Source organism: Aquarana catesbeiana, linkage group LG07 (assembly GCF_042186555.1).
Source record: "Aquarana catesbeiana isolate 2022-GZ linkage group LG07, ASM4218655v1, whole genome shotgun sequence".
Taxonomy (NCBI): domain Eukaryota; kingdom Metazoa; phylum Chordata; class Amphibia; order Anura; family Ranidae; genus Aquarana; species Aquarana catesbeiana.
Window position 1 is genome coordinate 27270786 of NC_133330.1, and position 20625 is coordinate 27291410.

A 20625-nucleotide genomic window follows, 5' to 3' on the forward strand; every position below is an offset into this window, starting at 1 on the left:
GATTTGGCATGCGATTTGACATGTCAAATCGCATGCCAAATTGGCGGCTATTGCCCGCAATGGAACCGTCCGAATCCCAAAAGTAGTTTCTGTACTACTTTTGGCGATTTTTTTTTTTTTTTTGGTGCAATTTCAATAGACAGCAGGAAACCGCACAGATGTCTCTGAGATCGTCGGACTTACATGCGGGAATTAAATCGTGCGCGTTCAGCTTAACTCGCACAATTTCAATCCAGCAGCAGTATGAACCTGGTCTTTAAAGAATAATTTCACCTTCGGGAACATGTTACACCTGTTTTTAGGGTGGAACATGTAACCTGTTCCCGCGGCTCAGCGATCCGAGCCCTCGGTGTGACAGCACTACAGGGAGAAGTTACCTGTATCAGCTGTCACTTTTCGTACACAGTGCAGCCCGCAGAGTTCTGTGAATGAACTACAAGTTCATTCAGAATACATATTGGCCTAAATTTATGAAGAAATTTGGATTTAAAAAAAAAAAAAATTATTGGATATGTTTTAAATCAAAGTTTAAAAAAAATATTTTTTATTTTTTTTAAATCATCTGTCTTTTTTGTTTTAAAGCGCAAAAAAAATAAACCGCTGAGGTGATCAAATACCACCAAAACAAATCTCTATTTGTGTGTGGGGGGGATGCCAAATTTTTTTTTGCGCTGTACCCAATCATCAGTTAAAGTAATATAGTGCCGTATCGCAAAAAATGGCCTGGTCATGAAGTGGGGGGGGGATAAATCTCTCAGAGGTTAATAATGAGGGTGTGACAGGCGTTCTGTGAACTCACAGGTGTGAATGGAACCTTATGATGCATTTGCAGATCCTTTATACCAGGGATATGCAATTAGCGGACCTCCAGCTGTTGCAAAAACTACAAGTCCCATCATGCCTCTGCCTCTGGGTGTCATGCTTGTGGCTGTCAGAGTCTTGCTATGCCCCATGGGACTTGTAGTTCTGCAACAGCTGGAGGTCCGCTAATTGCATATCCCTGATTTATACCCTGTGTTCCTCTTTGCTCTAGTAGCCCTGCTGTATTTCAGAACCTCACCCAGCTCTTGTGTTTTGATTCAGTTATTCTGTTATTTGTACTGGTATTACGTCTTGTGTTATGGAAAGGGTTCGCTATCCCCGTCTCCAGTGCCTTAAACGAAAAGCAGATGTCTCCAGATCGGGTTTGTTTGCCGTTTTCTTACAAGTCCTCTCCGTTTCGATCTCGTTGCTCGGCCTCAACAAAAACAAAGAGTAGTCGGCGATTTACGTATAATAATAACACTGGGTCGTTTTTCTTGCCTGGCGGTCTTGTTTTTCCTGTGATATTCGGAGGGTTCCAAGCAGCCTGTTCTGATTTGTCGTTCTGTTTTGTACAGAATATCCACACAGATTGCAGCTGGCAAGGAGGAAGAGCTTTTTATGTAGTTCCATTTTATTTTTGTCAGATATTCCACTCTTCTTGTGTGTATAGAAAGATTACACTAATGTAGTTATAATAGATGCAGTCATTATCTGCACAAAGCAGAAAAAAACTGTTTTGTTAGCTGCTTCGTATTTAGCAGATCAATTCCCATTTATTTTATTTATAATGTTATTAAAGTGGAACTAATCCCTCCTATCTTTACAGGAATCTTCCATCTTAGCCTCGGTTTGATCAGCAGTTGTTATGGTGCTGCACATGACACCAGCTATTTGATGGTTTTGACAGTTTGGTTGTGAACACAAGTAACTGTGCTAGTTATCGTTCACAGCATGCCGTGAATGTAACTGAGGAATGAGTTAAATGAATGGGTTTAGTTCTGCTTTATACTTCTATTAACTACTTACTTTAGTTCCAATGCTCCCGCGTCCATCACTGGCGCCGGTATCTTCTTCCAGGTGCCGGTCTTTGCTGTCTTGATTGGCTGAAGCAGGATGATGTCATCCCCGTGCTGTGCATGGTGTATTATTACAGAAGAGACATTGCATATCTCTACCATACAGAGCCTGCCTCTTCTTTCTCAGAGTTTGTTGATTTGTATCTACTGTACCATGTACTTGTATGAAAAAGTATCCAGTTCTCTTTGTATTGCTTCCTTTGTGTGAAATTCCTGGTGTTCCTGCCAGTCCCTCTGCTTCCCTATTAACTTACCACAATAAGCAGGAGAGTATAGCGTGGTCAGTTTTCTAGCTGTGCTGCTTTCCTATTAACTTACCACAATAAGCAGGAGAGTGCAGCGTGGTCAGTTTTCTAGCTGTGCTGCTTTCCTATTAACTTACCACACTAAGCAGGAGAGCGCAGCGTGGTCAGTTCTCTAGCTGTGCTGGGAACTCGGTGTGTTCTCCTCCAATGATCAGATTTGTCCTGGCAACCCCTGCTGCTCCAAACACAGCCATTCACTGGAAAGTTCACTGTGCTGCTGTTTCTCCTCCCCCCAGCTCTTATGCAGAGGAGAACAGAGGGAATGTGATCACTTGTAAAGGAAAAAAAAGGTTTATATTTTTGTGTGTATGTATGTGTGTGTATGTATGTGTGTGTGTGTGTGTATATATATATATATATATATATATATATATATATATATATATATATATATATATATATATATATATATATATATATATATATATAAAATATAGGTGCCCGGGCCTTGGTGCTGAGTGGCCGCATATTTGCATGCAGTAGCACCGACAGTGCTGTGCCGAGAGCATGCGCCTTGCACGCTCTCGGCAGTGACCGGCGGCTCATGGAAAGTTCCTGATCGGGATTATTCTGATCATGTGACAGCCAATCGCAGCAGTCATGTGGCCATAAGCGGCCTCGCATCCCGGCATAGCAAACCCCTTAAAGGGCCGGCGCCAAGGGGTTAAACTGAATCGGTCACATATACTTTAAAGCGGTAGTAAACTCATTATTTTTACCTATAGGTAAGCTTCTAATAAAGCTTACCTGTAGGTAAAATTAATATCTCCTACTTGTGCACCGTTTAGGTGATATTCTAGCCAGCAGCCGGTGATGTCACCGCCGCATACGTTTTGAAGGAACGGCACATCTGTGCTGTTCCTTCAGAGCTATGTGACGTCATCGCGGCTCGGGGCCAGTCAAGCAGCCGCAGCAAACCGACCCAGAAGGAAGACCGGGGGATGATGGAAACACCTACAGTGGTGACAGCGCGCCGCTGGAGGGCTTCGTTTTCAGGTAAGTCCTTTGTAATTTATGCAATGCACAATAGCACATAATGGCTTTACCTTGCAGGGGGTAACTTCTTTTTTTTTTTTCTCTTTCTATTTATTTTTTTAACAGATCATTTCACCCTTTGCATATCTTCATAAATGTGGGGGTGGGGAAGAGGGTATATAGTAGACAGAGGTGAACTAGGCAGGGGTGTAATACTGCCTGAGATTACAGTGCAGGAAGTTAGGAGCGTCAGGATTTCTGGCAGAATAACAGGTGTTTTTTGCACATATTAAACAGATATAGGAAAACTCTTTTAATGGTTTGTTTTAAATACACTTTTGTCATTTAAAAAAATAACAGGTTTTTTTTAATCTGCATTCTATGCATAAAGATAAAAAGGCTTCTGTGTGCAGTAGCCCCCCTAATACTTACCCGAGGTCCATCTAGATCCAGCGATGTTGTACGAGAGACTTGGCTGTCCAGGACTTCCCTCCTTATTGGCTGAGACAGCAGTGCAGCGCCATTGGCTCCCGCTTCTGTCAATCAAAGTTAGTGAGCCAATGAGGAGAGAAAGGGGGCTGTGCCGCGGCTCCGTGTCTGAATGGACACACGGAGCTGCGGTTTGCTGTGGGGGGCACTCAGCAAGGAGGGAAGGGCCAGGAGAGCCGAAGAGGGACCCGAGAAGAGGAGGATCTGGGCTACTCTGTGCAAAACCAACTGCACAGGTCAGGTAAGTACAACATGTTATTTTTTTTTTATTATTAAAAATAACAAACAGACTTTAGTATCACTTACAAGTTTGCTCAGACATCCACTTTAACTGATCACTGAAACCAGATCCCCAAGCAGTATGTGTCCATCTCCCACCATTAAAAGCTCTGAAAGTCATAGGAGGCATGTGAGATTTGGAAGTCCTCCACCTGTATAACTGATCAGAGCCATGAGAAGCCCACAGACCTTGATATAGCCTAATGGGGTTATCTGAGTAGAAGGAAATAACATCTAAATGCTCTTAGAGGCAGCAGACTTTCTCAACCCTTTTTAACACCGAGTAACCCTTCAAGTAAATGTTAGGCCTCTGGTAACCTCCTGCTTGAAATGACTATACCAACATATCAGAATATATTAGTATGAACTGTAAATTGGGATATAAGAGTACAGAATAGAATGAGGCCGGCTTCACACTGCTGTGGTGCGGTTTGACCGCAGTGCAGGTGTAGCTGTGGTTTTAGCTGCGTGCCATAGAAGTTCTGTTGGTTTGTGCAGTTTCTGAAAGCACACAAAAAGTCCTGCATGCTGCATCTTTGGTGCACGTTCAGAAAACATGAAACCTCATAGAGGTCTATGGGACTGTGGCTAAAACCATCGGAAAAGCACACCAAAACTGCAGATACACCCGTGCTAGGGCAAATCCGCAATGCAGCAGTGTGAAGCCGGCCTAAGGTATGTAGCATGCTTAGAGTATGCTACTCTGAACAATGACATTTCCTTTTTTTCATTCATATCAAAATGAAACAAATATTATAATTGACAGAAAAGCAGATGTGTCCCTATATAGTGACTATCAGAAAAGTTACTCAGTGGGAAGAATGATCCTTACATTGGATGTCAGTGGGAAGAATGCTCCTTACATTGGTGGTCAGTGGGAAGAATGCTCCTTACATTGGTGATCAGTGGGAAGAATGCTCCTTACATTGGTGATCAGTGGGAAGAATGCTCCTTACATTGGTGATCAGTGGGAAGAATGTTCCTTACATTGGTGATCAGTGGGAAGAATGTCCCTTACATTGGTGGTCACTGGGAAGAATGCTCCTTACATTGGTGATCAGTGAGAAGAATGCTCCTTACATTGGTGATCAGTGGGAAGAATGCTCCTTACATTGGTGATCAGTGGGAAGAATGTCCCTTACATTGGTGGTCACTGGGAAGAATGTCCCATACATTGGTGATCAGTGGGAAGAATGTCCCTTACATTGGTGGTCACTGGGAAGAATGTCCCATACATTGGTGATCAGTGAGAAGAATGTCCCATACATTGGTGATCAGTGGGAAGAATGTCCCATACATTGGTGATCAGTGAGAAGAATGTCCCATACATTGGTGATCAGTGAGAAGAATGTCCCATACATTGGTGATCAGTGGGAAGAATGTCCCATACATTGGTGATCAGTGGGAGGAATGCTCCTTACATTGGTGATCAGTGGGAAGAATGTTCCTTACATTGGTGATCAGTGAGAAGAATGCTCCTTACATTGGTGATCAGTGAGAAGAATGTTCCTTACATTGGTGATCAGTGGGAAGAATGTCCCATACATTGGTGATCAGTGAGAAGAATGCTCCTTACATTGGTGATCAGTGAGAAGAATGCTCCTTACATTGGTGATCAGTGAGAAGAATGATCCTTACATTGGTGATCAGTGGGAAGAATGTTCCTTACATTGGTGATCAGTGGGAAGAATGTTCCTTACATTGGTGATCAGTGGGAGGAATGCTCCTTACATTGGTGATCAGTGAGAAGAATGCTCCTTACATTGGTGATCAGTGGGAAGAATGTCCCTTACATTGGTGGTCACTGGGAAGAATGTCCCATACATTGGTGATCAGTGGGAAGAATGTCCCATACATTGGTGATCAGTGAGAAGAATGTCCCATACATTGGTGATCAGTGGGAAGAATGTCCCATACATTGGTGATCAGTGGGAGGAATGCTCCTTACATTGGTGATCAGTGAGAAGAATGATCCTTACATTGGTGGTCAGTGAGAAGAATGTTCCTTACATTGGTGATCAGTGGGAAGAATGTCCCATACATTGGTGATCAGTGAGAAGAATGCTCCTTACATTGGTGATCAGTGAGAAGAATGCTCCTTACATTGGTGATCAGTGAGAAGAATGATCCTTACATTGGTGATCAGTGGGAAGAATGTTCCTTACATTGGTGGTCAGTGGGAAGAATGTTCCTTACATTGGTGATCAGTGGGAAGAATGCTCCTTACATTGGTGGTCAGCGAGAAGAATGTTCCTTACATTGGTGGTCAATGAAAGGTCCTAGTACATTGGTCAGTGGGAAGAATGGCTCCCTTAGGCCCCTTTTCACATGGGGTGGACTCTCTTTTGATCAGCAGGGGATCTGTCCGCTGATTGGAGTAGAGCGGGTGGATGACAGGTCCGTGTCCGCTCATTTTCCACAGAGCGGACACGGACCGAGCCTGCTCTGCTCTATTGGCGGCGGGTGTAAATGGACAGATGGAGGAATGTGGATTCCCTCCTGTGTATTTGTATTTTTTTTTTTTTGCCCATTTGGATCGTAGGTAGACAGTGGTAAAGGGACACAACTCCATTTTACACTTGCTGGTCCATAGGGGTAAATGGAGGGTCCAATCAGGTCCACCTAAAAAAGATAGGTGGAACTGATCAGGCCCTTCATGTGAAAGGGGCCTTACAGATACACAGTAGCTAAAAATGATAACTTTTCAGTGGTTACCTATGTGAGACACAGAAATTACTTAGTAAAACCCTAACTGGAGGAATCCTGGTTGACAACATAGGAGGTCCTACACTGACACTTGCAGCTGAAGAATGTCTGTGTAGATTAAGCTTCACTTGTTGGAATCCTTCTCTCTAGAATGCTCTTTAAAAATGTAAAGCAAGTGCTGTGTATAAAACCTGACCCCAGTAATGTTTTCTTGAATCCCTAATTATCTGAGGGACTCTGGAAACGGATTGAAGCAACAAAGCATCCGGAAAGCTGGAATGTGTGGCGTCACCGTGAGCTTTCTAATGAGCTCATCTGAGAGTCGGCAGGGTGTGGCCGGCACTTGTTTCTGTTCATGTTTTCTTCTCTTTTCTGTGTACTTGTAATGATCTCAGAGCGCTGTGCACTTGCTGTGGCCGAATAGAAGCTTCTGTCAGGGGAACTGTGTAACGTGTGTTTGAACGATGAAATAAGTTTGAGGTAAAATCACATACAGTAGGGGGCATAGAGGTTTAGATCCATGGAATTTTTTAATATTATTATAAAGAATTTATATTGTGCCAACAGTTTGTTCAGCGCTTTACAATATAAAGGGAGGCAGAACAGTTACAATACAAGAGGGTTAAGAGGGCCTTGCTCATAAGAGCTTACAATCTAATAAATATGTAGTTGCATGGAACAGATACACAGGGCACAAACCCTGTACTTAAAGCGATAGTAAACCACTGCTTTTTTTTTTTTAAACCTGCAAGGTAAAGTCATAATGTGCTAGTATGCATCACATACTAGCACATTATGTTAAACTTGAAAACGAAGCATTCCAGCGCTGCACTGTCAACACTGCAGGCACTCCCGTCTTCACCCGCTCTTCCTTCCGGGTTCGCAGACTCTGGCTGTGTGACCGGCCAGAGTCGCAATGACATCACTCCCGGACATGTGCGTGGGAGCCGCCGTTTACGGCACAGGACTCTGAAGAGAAGGCCGGGTGGCCGTTCCTTCACAGCGCATGCGCCGGTGATGTCACTGTCTGCATGTACAATAAATATCTTCTAAACGGTGCACTTTTAGGGGATAATTACAGTATCTATAGGTAAACCTTGTTATAGGCTTACCTATAGGTGCAAGTCAGAGATGGGAGTTTCCTCCAACTTTAATAGATCCATTCCATGCATTTGTGTATTTAATTTCATTTCTGTGTCTTAACCAGAAAAAGCCATAATGCTGCCTTTCTCTCTTCCCGGGATCTGTGGGACCCCCAGAGAGGATGCTAGGGGTTCTCTGAGGGGAGAGCAGTGGAAGACTACTCTCCCTTTTTCAGAGATGTACCCCAATACCACCAAAGGGTCACTACTGAAAGCGACGCTCCACACAAAAGGGGAAGCTCACTTTGCCGCTGAGAGGGCTGACATCCCCCCCCCCCCCCCCCGGTCTTTCTTCCAGGTTCGTGCGCTCTGGCTATGTGATTAGCCGGAGCTGCGATGACGTCGGGAGCCCTCGGTTCCGTCACGAAGCTCTAAAGGTCTGGCAAGGAATGCTGCACCTTCAGAGCGCATGCGCTAGTGACGTAACTGGCTGCATTCAGGGTGAATATCTTCTCTAAATGGTGCACAATTAGGAGATATTCATTTTGCCTACAGGTAAGCCTTATTATAGGATGACCTGTAGGTAAAAATCACCAACGGGCTTTTACTTCTGCTTTAAAAACAGGCCGTTGAAGATAGTATGCAACTGCTCAGGGTTGTACATGTCGTAGCAAAATACTCCCATCGTGCTCGGCAGGCAGTACCACCTCCAGTCCTGGGGGGGGGGAGACACAGGAAGCCTTCTTGGTCAGCAGAACACATTGACTGCTGCTAACGGCTATTGCTGCCAGCAGTAATAGAAAGTGAAGAAATCCGACTGGATGTTTGTACCCAAGTTGATCAATAGAGATCTAATCAGCTGCCCATACATGGATCAGACGGGCCCTGCTGAACTGGACATATTTTAGTCCATGTATGGCCAGGTTTCCCCCCCTTTTTTTTTTTTTTTTGCTCTGACTCTGAAGCAAACCTGTTACTTTGCTCTGACTTTCTTCTCTTTATTATTGATGTGTATGTTTAGCTGAGTGAACCTGATAACCCTTCTTCTAAGGAGAACAGCTCAATTATCACAGCCGCCTCAGCAGTACTTTTCTCTTGTCAGCCTGATTGAACAGTCAATATTTAAGTGCCTTAGGCAGGAAGATAATAGTTTAGGTTCAACGAGTTCCTTTTAAACCAAAGCCTTAAGGAGAATGCATTGTCAGTGGAGCATCATTTATCTAAATATAATCCAACAATTGAACTACAGCCAAAATATTTTTTTATTTTTTTTTTGAGGGGGGGGGGGGGGTGTATTGGATGTTTGTAACCCGGGGACCGCCTGTACATATTTTAGGAAAATGTCAAAAACATTTGCAGAAGAAACCAATTACAGAGCAATGTGCAGCAAGAGCTGCAGCCACTTGTTTTTTTGTTTGTTTGTTTTGTTTTGTTTTTTTTTTTGTTTTTTTTTTTTGAGTGTCTATGATTGGGCCTCTCTCTCTCTCTCCAAAACAAGCTCATGGTACCAAATCTTGGCAGAGGGCCAGGATCCGGTTTTCAATTCCACAACAAAGCCGGACAAAAATTGTGGCATTCATTCCATATGTACGATTCTTGATCTGTTTTGTCCTCGGTGAACCTCTGTTTGTTCATTTTGCTGTTCATATATGTCCGCGTTCTTCTACATATTGGAATGCAACAATCTACAATAAATATAGATGATCCTACAGCTTTCCATAATTCTTTTTAGAGAGAGAAAGAAACCAATGTAATTTCAGGATTAAACAAACGAATAATAACTAGATCAGCGTTGGCCGAACGACTGGCTGACAAAACTGGCCTACAGCGCCCTCTGCTGGTAAAATGTGTAGAAATCAGAGCATGGATCCTGATGACTTGTATCTGTTGTGCAAAATAATTTGCTGCAATATGCAGACCTTTTCTTTCTCAGCACTGTGTATCTTTTTCACAAGTAATTCTTAAGCTCAATGCTGCATATTTTACATTTTTTATTGTTTTTTAAAGATCTCTATTGTAGCAGTAGTGAAAATGCATGCTACCATTTATTTCAAATACAGAAATTTTATATCATCTGACATAATATTCCTGATGTGATATGTCACAGAAAATAAAGTATAGTGTTCTCTGCTTGATTTTGGATTAGTTGCTTTGCTGAAAACCCTTTTGGGGGTTATTTACTAAAACTAGAGAGTGCAAAATCTGGTGCATAGAAACCCATCGGCTTCCAAGTTTTATTGTCAAAGCTTAATTGAACAAGCTGAAGTTAGAAGCTGATTGCTTTCTACGCACAGCTGCACCAGATTTAGCACTCTCCAGTTTTAGGAAATCTCCCCCCTTTGTGCATTTTAGATTAAATCGCCTTGTTTATATTAACATTATGGGGTTGATTTACTTAAACTGGCGAGTACAAAATCTGGCGCAGCTCTGCATAGAAACCATTCGGATTCCAATTATAGTGCCGGTGGTTCACACTATGCGCTGTGGGAACCGCATGCGATTTTGATCAGGAATTGCACTGCATTCCTGTACAAATCACATGCGATTCTTCAGCAGTGCGGTTTGAGCCATTATTCTGTATGGCTCAAATCACACTATAAACGTGCGGGACCCTTTTTTTTTTTTTTTTTTTTGGCTGCACCAGAATCAGATCGCATTGAGCGTTCATGCCCATGCAATCCAATTCTGAAAATCACACTGCGCTTTGCAAACCAGATTTCTGGGTGTCTTGAACTTAATGTACCACCCAACCCCCCCCCGGCAATGGTTCGCATGAACAGGGTGCATTTTGGATGTGGTACGGAATCCGCAGTGCACAAGTGTGAACTGCCACTTATTGTTAGGGATGCACCGATACCATTTTTTTTTTACGAATACAAGTACCGATACTTTTTTTAAATTATTTTTATTTTTTTTTTTTAGTACTCCCTGATACCAATTAATGATACTTACTGCAACTGTTTTGTTTACACTTCAGCTGTCAGCAATGGTACAAAGCTTTGAAAAGTCATTTACATATTAAATAAATTTAGTTTTTTAATTTTGCACTTTTTTAAATGTGTAAATATATATTAATATATATATATATATATATATATATATATATATATATATATATATATATAAAATATTCACTAACAAACAAACAAAAAAGGTTTTAATTGTTTATCGTTTATAAAATAGACACGAACAAAAACAAAAAGCAGGAAAATAATTAAATGGAGGAGAATAGGGAGTTAATTAAGTCTGATTAGAGTAAATTAAGGGTTATAAGGGGTTAAACAGGAACATTCGTTCATCCCCACTGACAGCTCATATATATGTATGTATGTGTGTGTGTGTGTGTATATATATATATATATATATATATATATATATATATATATATATATATATATATAAAAATTATATTATGATTTTAACAATCTTTTACTTCTTTCCATGTTTAAAAATGTTTAGCAGCAATTATTTTGCGCATTTTGTTTATTACATTTAAATGGGCTATCTACTGACAAGTATATCATGCCTACTGTTGTATTTTTTTTATTTTTTTTATTCTTTAGTATATTTTATTCCCAGGCCACCCTGTAATGCAGGCAGTGGTCTCCCAATGTTTAGCATCAATTATTGTGCCCGTTTTGTTAATCCCATTATATTTAAATGGGCTATTTACTGACAAGTATGTCACAGCTATTGTTGTCATTTTTCAGTTTTTTATTTATATACTTTATTCCCAGACCGCCCTCTCCCATAACCGAATACTGTCAAGTGTTAAGTTTCTTTGGCTGTTGTATCACATCAACATTCAATGTTTTAGAAAGGAAAAAAAAAAAAACAGCTGAGAGCAGCAATGTTTTTTTTTTTTTTCTCCACCTTCTTTTGTCTCTCCAGCTTGCCTTGGGGGCTCCTCCCAGCCTTCCCAAGATGCCTATCTGATTGGCTGGATGTCACGCAGGAGGAGCCAGCGAGATTGTTTTTCTTCTCCTGCGTGACCTCACTCTATTTGTCTCGGTGCTGCAAGCCTGGGAGCTCAGTTGAGGATTTTGCCTGGCTGGGGAGAGACGTGCTGTGGATTATGTTTTAGGAAATAATGAAAAGATATTTATTAATACGCACGGACTGAATCTCACATTTGACTAAACAAAGGGACCTCTTTTTTTTTTTTTTGCATTTGTTTTGACAGAGACGTTCGAAACGGGTAAGCCACGTTAAAGAGGACAGATCTGAGAAGCTATTTTGCGGCTCGCCCTCTCTAATGTGCAGTAACAATGAGCCCAGCATTCGGAGCCATGGAAGTGGAGCACTACGGAAAGGGAGTCCTGCTCGAGCCTTTTTTACACCAGGTCGGAGGGCATTCTTGTGTCCTTCGCTTTAACGACAAGACCATCTGTAAGCCTCTCATTCAAAGGGAGCACCTGTTTTACGAAACGCTCCCTGCCGAAATCCGAAAATTCACACCACAGTACAAAGGTAGGTCATCACTTCTTTGTGGCGGGTCACCGCTTTTTTATTTCACTGTCCTTTGTATAAAATGTTTGTCATGACTTGTTCTCCCCGAAGGCTCTTTCTTTTACGGAAGCAGTTTTATGGGAATGATTTTTTTTTTTTTTTTTTCCATATATTTTGATTGTTGTCAGGGACAGGCTGTGATGCGTGTGTTGGAGATTACGATTGGGTCTCTTGGCTGGCTAAAAAGCTTTAGAATTTAGACAGCTGTGCTTGCGGCCCTGTGTCTCCCTTAGACTCCGGTGGGTAAGTGAAACCTCAGGAGACCAGCGTTTTAAAACAACCTGGTCCTGTTTCCTTTCTCTTTCTCTCTCCCAATTTATTCTCCTACTTTTCTTCTTTGGCTGCCGAAAAGAGGTTGGTTTTTGGTGGAAAAAAAAATCCACATTATTTTTCTTTTTTTTTAACTTCGATTTACATGAGTTTTGGTTAAACTGTTATGGTAAAAAAAAGAAATTAAAAAAAAAAAAGAAAGCTGCAGAGGCTGAGTATTTCCTGTACCTTCTACATACTTTACCTTTCAGAGGAAATAAAAATGTATTTTTGGATTAAAGGATTGCAGCAAACTCTCTCGGAGTGAGTCACCTCAAGTAAACAAGTGGAGTTCCCGCTACGAGGGCTTTGCGCTCCAGAGTCAGTATTCTTTGTTCCTGAGTAATAACATTAATTGCAGGTGATTCAGAGATTTGGGATATGGGCCATTTTTTTTTTTTTTTTATATTCTCTACACAATGCTGCTGGGGTGTCCTTATCAGCCGTACAGTCCTGTATTTTGAACATGGAACAGGTAAACAGGGTGGTACAGGTATGGAGTTACTGAACTATTTATTGCAAACAAACACACGGGTAAGCAGCCATGACTTTAAAATGTTACCGTAAAATCTTATAAGCTGTGTCTTTTTTTTTTTTTTCTATTATTTTGCTTTTTTTTTTATTATTATATATTTTTTTTTTCTGGTGTTCTAGTTTGTGATATGGTGGAGGGTAGGAAAACAGCTCCACACAGTCCTGACTTTCCTCGGCGATAAAGCTGAAAGCTGTTTGCTAGCTGCCGTCTACGATTTTTATTTTTTTAACCTTAGCCCTTCCATTTGTGCTTGAAAGCAGCCTGCTGTTGTCCCCCAGCTCTCCTGTTTTAGTCCCAGGTCCGCCTGCCCTGAGGGAAGCGAGCGACAGCAAGTACAGCAGACACTAGGACCAAAAATAAAGGGACAGTTCAGGACTATTGAGGACTTTTATGGCACTCCTGGAAAACAGCTGAATGGCTTAAAGACTTAAATTAAATAAAAAAATAAATAAAATAAAAAATGGGTGCACTAAAGACTGTACTAAGCAAAAGGTGCTTTTTTTTTTTTTTTAAGAGTTCACCATGGATGATATTAGGTTTGCTTTGTGTGTTTGCGTCCCAGTTTAATAACACTACAAATAAAGACGCTTTTCACTAATACTATTAAAAAAGTTTATAAGCTATGGTGACTCTGGATAGATGCATTTTAGGTAGTTTTTGCTGTATTGTTTGTCTATTCCCCCTGTTTTTATTTTGCTCCGCTTGCACATCTAATGCCTTGATCCCTTCATAGTTGTGTGACATTGAATGCCTTTTATTTTTTTTTATTTTTTATTTTTTTATTCTCGCTTTGCTGCAATGCATATGAAACACATGGTGTTTCACTGCAAGATGTAAATAAAGTTTGTTTTACATCTTTATTTCACATGCTACCAATAAAAAAGAATATTTATTTAACTTCAATAAATATTTTAATAAATGGAAATTGTCTCCTGTTATTATTTTGTCAGTGTTGTGCTTTTGTTGGGGTTTTTTTTAATATGAAATGCTTCCATACAGCAATTGTGCCTTTTGAATTATGCTTTCTCTTCTGTGTCGGGTGTTTTTTCTGTGTTTAGCCGCTTTTTGATATCTGCTAGGTTGGCAGATCAGGCTGGGCCTGTGACAGGATAAGTGCTAAGGATTGGGTAAGACACAAACCGCTGTCATTTGTAAAACCTTTTTTCATGCTGAGCTTCACATTCCACTTTGTTCTCTAAATGTGCCCTCCTCTGTGCCCCTGCAGGTGTGGTGTCGGTAAGCTTCGAAGAGGACGAAGATGGCAATTTATGCCTAATAGCCTATCCCTTAAAGCGGGACCAAGACAACCTTGAAAACGTAGACTATTCAGACTGCAGCGAGCCAAAAAGTAAAGTGCTCAGGTGGTCTAACAAGAAGGCCCTCCTGCTGGAGAACGACAACCTTGCCAAGGAAAGAGTTCGACAGCACCGGAAGGAGGAGAAAATCAAGAGGTGAGCCATTGGAAGAAGTCCATTTAGGTTTTTTAGTGTTTTTTGTGTTTTTTTTTTTTTTTAAGAGTTTTCCCAATAATGGTATTCTAGTTATAGATAGAGCTTGGTAGGCTAAGTCAGCCCCTTGCTTCCTATACACCAGGGATATGCAATTAGCGGACCTCCAGCTGTTGCAGAACTACAAGTCCCATGAGGCATAGCAAGACTCTGACAGCCACAAGCATGACACCCAGAGGCATGATGGAACTTGTAGTTTTTGCAACAGCTGGAGGTCCGCTAATTGCATATCCCTGCTATACAAGTTGGGCAGTTTTGGGCATCCCCACCAACCTTTGTGTGTTTCAGCTCCTCCTGTTACATTCTTAGGCCTCTTGCACACTGGAGCTTGAAAATGCTCAGTACGGCTTATATTTTTTACTGAGCTAAACTGCAGCACCCAAATTGTAATGTGCCTATGCACACAGGCGTGTAAACAAGCGCTTTTGTATTCTTTAGAAAAAAAATAAAAATGGAAAAATCTGCATTTTTGGTCAGTAATTTACGCCTCATGCGCGCAAATGCATACAGATTTGTCCATTGACATTGTTAATCCGTGAACAAGCTCCTGCGCATTGCGCAAATTAGTGTGAAAATTGCGTGAATGCATATGCATATAGATGTGCAAGAGGCCTTAATCATGTCAAATAAGAATAACAAAGAGAATAGTTGTAATTCCTTATAACGGGCACAGCAGTAGAGTGAAATCTTCAAGTTTTTGTTAAAAAAAAAAAAGTCAGGTGGTTTAATGTTTTCCAAAAACGAAATAACTTGAGTGCTGTCATTATCTAACTCAGGGGTCTCCAAACTTTATTAAAGTGTCAGATTACTGTGCTTAAGACTTTAGGGGGTCAGAATGTGGCCAGCAGGAGTTGAAAATTTCCAGTGGTCAGTGGGATTAGACAATGCCTCAGGCTTGGTGGTCAGAGGGAGTAAGAAAATTACATGGTACCTGTGGTCAGTAGGAGAAGGAATAGTGCCTCGTTGTTGGTGTCAGTGAGAGGAATAGTGCCCCATCACTGGTGTCAGTGAGAGGAATAGTGCCCCATCACTGGTGTCAGTGAGAGGAATAGTGCCCCATCACTGGTGTCAGTGAGAGGAATGGTGCCCCATCACTGGTGTCAGTGGGAGGAGTAGTGCCCCATCACTGGTGTCAGTGGGCGGAATAGTGCCCCATCACTGGTGTCAGTGAGAGGCATAGTGCCCCATCACTGGTGTCAGTGGGAGGAATAGTGCTCCATCACTGGTGTCAGTGAGAGGAATGGTGCCCCATCACTGGTGTCAGTGGGAGGAGTAGTGCCCCATCACTGGTGTCAGTGGGAGGAGTAGTGCCCCATCACTGGTGTCAGTGGGAGGAGTAGTGCCCCATCACTGGTGTCAGTGGGAGGAATAGTGCCCCATCACTGGTGTCAGTGGGAGGAAAAGTGCCCCATCACTGGTGTCAGTGGGAGGAGTAGTGCCCCATCACTGGTGTCAGTGGGAGGAGTAGTGCCCCATCACTGGTGTCAGTGGGAGGAGTAGTGCCCCATCACTGGTGTCAGTGGGAGGAGTAGTGCCCCATCACTGGTGTCAGTGGGAGGAGTAGTGCCCCATCACTGGTGTCAGTGGGAGGAGTAGCGCCCCATCACTGGTGTCAGTGGGAGGAGTAGCGCCCCATCACTGGTGTCAGTGGGAGGAGTAGCGCCCCATCACTGGTGTCAGTGGGAGGAATAGCGCCCCATCACTGGTGTCAGTGGGAGGAATAGCGCCCCATCACTGGTGTCAGTGGGAGGAATAGCGCCCCATCACTGGTGTCAGTGGGAGGAATAGTGCCCCATCACTGGTGTCAGTGGGAGGAATAGTGCCCCATCACTGGTGTCAGTGGGAGGAAAAGTGCCCCATCACTGGTGTCAGTGGAAGGAATAGTGCCCCATCATTGGTGTCAGTGGGTGGACTAGTGACCCATCATCGGTGTTGGGGGGGGGGGGTAGTGCCCCATTGTTGGTGTCAGTGGGAAGGACTGATGTCAGTAGAAGGAATAGGCCCCGAGGGCTGGATAAAGGCAATCAGAGGCCTGCATCTGGCCCATGGATCACAGTTTGGAGACCACTGATCGAACGGACAGCATGTCTCTGACAGCATGTGGGTAAAAAGTTGCTAAATTCTTACCCTGGTGCTAATTTGCCTCTAAATGGAATGTTACAGCTTAACAGGCAAAGCTATGTAGCAATGGTGTGATATATTCTGGCTAAATAAGGCAGTGCTCATTAGCATCCAGTTGGATTTGGTTTCAGAGATGATCTATAAATGATGAGTAAATGATTGCTGTGGATTAGTGCACTGTGGATACTCTGTATATGCTGAGATGGTTTCATGGCCTGGCACCCCAGGTGATGTGTATATTGAGAAGGTTTCTTGGTCCAGCATACCAGCTGATGTATATGTTAAGGTGATTTCATGGTCTGGCACCCCAGGTGGTGTATATGTTAAGATGGTAACATGGTCCGGAACCCCAGGTGATGTATATGCTTAGAGGGTTTCATAGTCCAGCACGTCGGGTGATGTATACGCTCCTAGTCCCGCACCCCAGGTGGTGTATATACCAAGATGGTTTCATGGTTGGGCACCCCATGTAGTGTATATGTTAAGATGGTCTCATAGTCCAGCACACCAGGTGATTTAGATCTTCAGTTTCTAGAAAACCTTGCTGCCTACTGTCTTCAAACGTCTCTTAGAGACTTATAGCTAAGATACAGCTGGAGTAATAACCTATTCTGCCCTTAGCAAGACCATACATTAAGTTTGTATGTTGCACATTACCTACATTATTTTGCAATAATTCTTCTGCTGTAGTGCATTTTATCTACTTCTATGAACCAGGCTAATAGCAGAAAAGAAGTTGTGTCTATATCCTACAAATGTCTGTTTTCTTTTTTACAGCCACATGCTAGAAGAAGAGTTTGAATGGTTAAAGAAATCTGAAGTCTTGTATTATAGTGTGGAGAAGAAAGGGAATGTTAGTTCGCAATTTAAGCACAATCCTTGGAGTATGAAATGCCACCAGCAACAGCTCCAGCGAATGAAGGAAAACGCCAAACACAGGAACCAATACAGTATCCTTTTCTACTAATGGCCACTTACAGTGTGTGAACCAATTTCTTACTGTAATGCTGCATACAGACGATCGTACATTCCGACAACAAAATCCATGTTTATTTTTCCGACGGATGTTGGCTCAAACTTGTCTTGCATACACACGGTCACACAAATCTTGTCGGAAATTCCGAACGTCAAGAAAGCGGTGACGTACAACACGTACGACGAGCCAAGAATAATGGAGATCAATAGCCAGTGCGGCTCTTCTGCTTGATTCCGAGCATGCATGGAATTTTGTGCCTCGGAATGGTGTACACACGATCGGAATTTCCGACAACAGATTTTGTTGTCGGAAAATTTGAGATCCAGATCTCAAATTTTGTTTGTCGGAAATTCCGACGGAAAACGTCCAATGGAGCCTACATACGGTTGGAATTTCCGACAACAACAAGCTCCCATCGAACATCTCCCGTCGGAAATTCCGACCGTGTGTAGGCTCCGTCTGAATTTCCGACAAACAAAATTTGAGATCTGGATCTCAAATTTTCCAACAACAAAATCTGTTGTCGGAAATTCCGACCGTGTGTATGCAGCATTACTCTTGTGTCCCCTTTCCCCTGTGCACTTGCACTCAGCTTCATATTAAAAATACCATCCTCCTGAATCTAATTCACGCCCGCAGTGTATAAATGGTTGGCATCAGGTCTCACTGTATACACTTTTCTAAAGCAAATCTATTTTTGTGAGTCTGTTTTAAAGTTTCTTACCTGTAGATCCTGTCAGTAACAGCACTTCTTTTTTAGGCTAACCGTGCCAAATCACTACCTTGTGTTTAGCAGCAGCACTGTCAGTTTTTTTAAGAATCCTACTTCCCTAGGTGGATGCAGCAAAGGAATGCCTCTGTCCCCTGCCAGCTCTAAAACTGAGAACTGAGCGATCAAACACCACTGATCACTCAGGTTTCCAAGAGCTCCCTGATCAGAGAGCTGGTGACTTTCAGTCACCGCTCTCAGCGGCTCGGGTTGGGGGTGGATCACGACCATATTGTCGCGATCTTGCCCCAGTCTGGACTGGCTCTGTGGCATCAGCCAACAGGAGGGCTTCAGCCCTCTGTCTGCTAAAAACGGGTCACAGGAGTGCAGAATGAACTGCATTCCTGTGATCCACAGAAGTACAGGCAAGCCCAGCTTTGGCTTTACTACTTCTCCTTTTAAACATGTTTGGGATTGTTGATATCATGGATTTGTAGGATGCTAACATCTGAAAATGGACATCTCAAACTGATACTGTAACTAACAAATATTTGATGCCGGAAGCTGACTGTATTGTAATACTAATTTATTAAATAAAAACTTTTCTGTTAAAAAAAAACATGCTTGGGATGGAGCACAACTTTCTGTAAAGAAAAGCACAGAGTTCTTTTCAGTCTGTTAGTCGTAGCAATATGGAGGCTTTCCTTGTGGTCGGAGGTTTCTGCAACATTTCATTCCCTTGTTGTCCAAGTGTAAATACCTAATGTGAGTGTTTCGGAGTAAAGTACTGAATATGTGTGTATAGTAATGTGTATTTTGTATCTAGACTGTGGGCGCTGAAGAGCAGTGGAAGTATAGTGCATACTGTTTTTATATTGCTTTTTGCAATGCTTGAGAGAGTTCCCGTTAATCGATTGACTACTTGCTGATCAGCCAGCTTTCCCCGCCTTTTGCACCCTGTCACTGCTCGCTCGCTGTCTTGCACGTAGCCAAGTTTGCACCCTTCAGCAAAGGTGACTCTGTAGTCGGTTTAATCTCTGTTTATTATATCTTAAGCAGTCTGGTGATTAGACTTGTACTGGGAAGTGAAAGCTGATTAAATTTAAATGCCTCGTGTCACTTCCAATGTTCTCATCTTGTACTGAGATGTCTGTGTCTTTCTGTAACTTTGAGGTTCAATCTTCTGTAATACCATCGACAGGTGACACGGGTCTGAGTCTTGTCTGGACATAAACAAAGCTGCAAGCAGGGAGCCATTTGCCAACAGATCATCCTTCTGGCATAAAATCCATAGAGTGGAAGTTGCTAATCTCTTTTTGAAAGTGTTGTAACTCTGGAGTATAAAAGACTTTGTTGTTTACTGTTCCTATAATAGGCAGATTTATTTCCAACCGGAGAACAAATGCGTCTTTGTATACACACTCAGAGAATCAGTAATCTGCATTATTGCCATATAAAAGGTTTTCTTTGATCACTTCTTTTTCGATTTGCTTTTTAGCGGAAGGATTTTTTACTCAACAAATGTGTTTTTAAATGATAGCTTATCTAGAATATATTGCTTTAGAAGTATCTAACTCGGGCTCACTCTGCTCCAGCAGGGCTTGCAGTAGGAATTTGTAGTACTGGTTATGATAAAAGACCTTAGATAGTCGTGATAATTAGTTGTGTATGTTCCTTAACTAATCAGAATTCATCCTATTGGAAAACCTGACATGTCGGTATCAAGTGCCATGCGTCCTTGACCTAAAGATGGGCACACGACAGCATGGGGATGATGCATCGGAGGAGAAAAAAGCTAACCAGATCCAGAAGTGTCAGCAAAGCACATCTGCAATAATTGGGGTCCGTGTTTGCGGGATGCAGGTGAGTTTGCAAAAAAAAACGGGTTACTTTGTTCACATAAAGACAGAGACTGCCTGTTCTACCATATTGCTAGTTGGGGGTCTACCAGTGCTATAGAAGCAGCTTTCTATGCTCCCCAAGCTGACCACAGAGTATGCTGAGATTTTTCATTGGCTAATCCTTAGTTCATGATATGATTTGTATTTTAAGCATTTTTATATCCCCTGATGTTTATTACACTAGGGAAATTTCAACATTGCCCTTGCTACTTGTTAGCAAGTTGCTGATCCCTGTGTTAAAGGTACCTATCTACATACCACCATCAGTAATTGCTCAGCAAACACAAACTATAAGGCCCCTTTCACACTGGGGCGGGAGGTGCCTCGGCGGTAAAGCTCCG

At 42.3% G+C, this 20625-nt stretch overlaps 1 protein-coding gene across 1 annotated transcript in view; it reads left to right on the forward strand.

Annotated features, from left to right (window-relative positions):
- The window catches only part of IP6K2 (inositol hexakisphosphate kinase 2), a 61100-nt gene that overhangs the window by 32281 nt on the left and 8194 nt on the right, over positions 1-20625 (forward strand). Inside the window, exons 2-5 of the mRNA XM_073591837.1 lie at positions 11900-12186; positions 14295-14520; positions 17476-17648; positions 20071-20246. Of these exons, the coding sequence (XP_073447938.1) occupies positions 11985-12186; positions 14295-14520; positions 17476-17648; positions 20071-20246 (777 nt within the window). The 5' untranslated portion in view covers positions 11900-11984. The remainder of the gene's footprint in view (positions 1-11899; positions 12187-14294; positions 14521-17475; positions 17649-20070; positions 20247-20625) is intronic.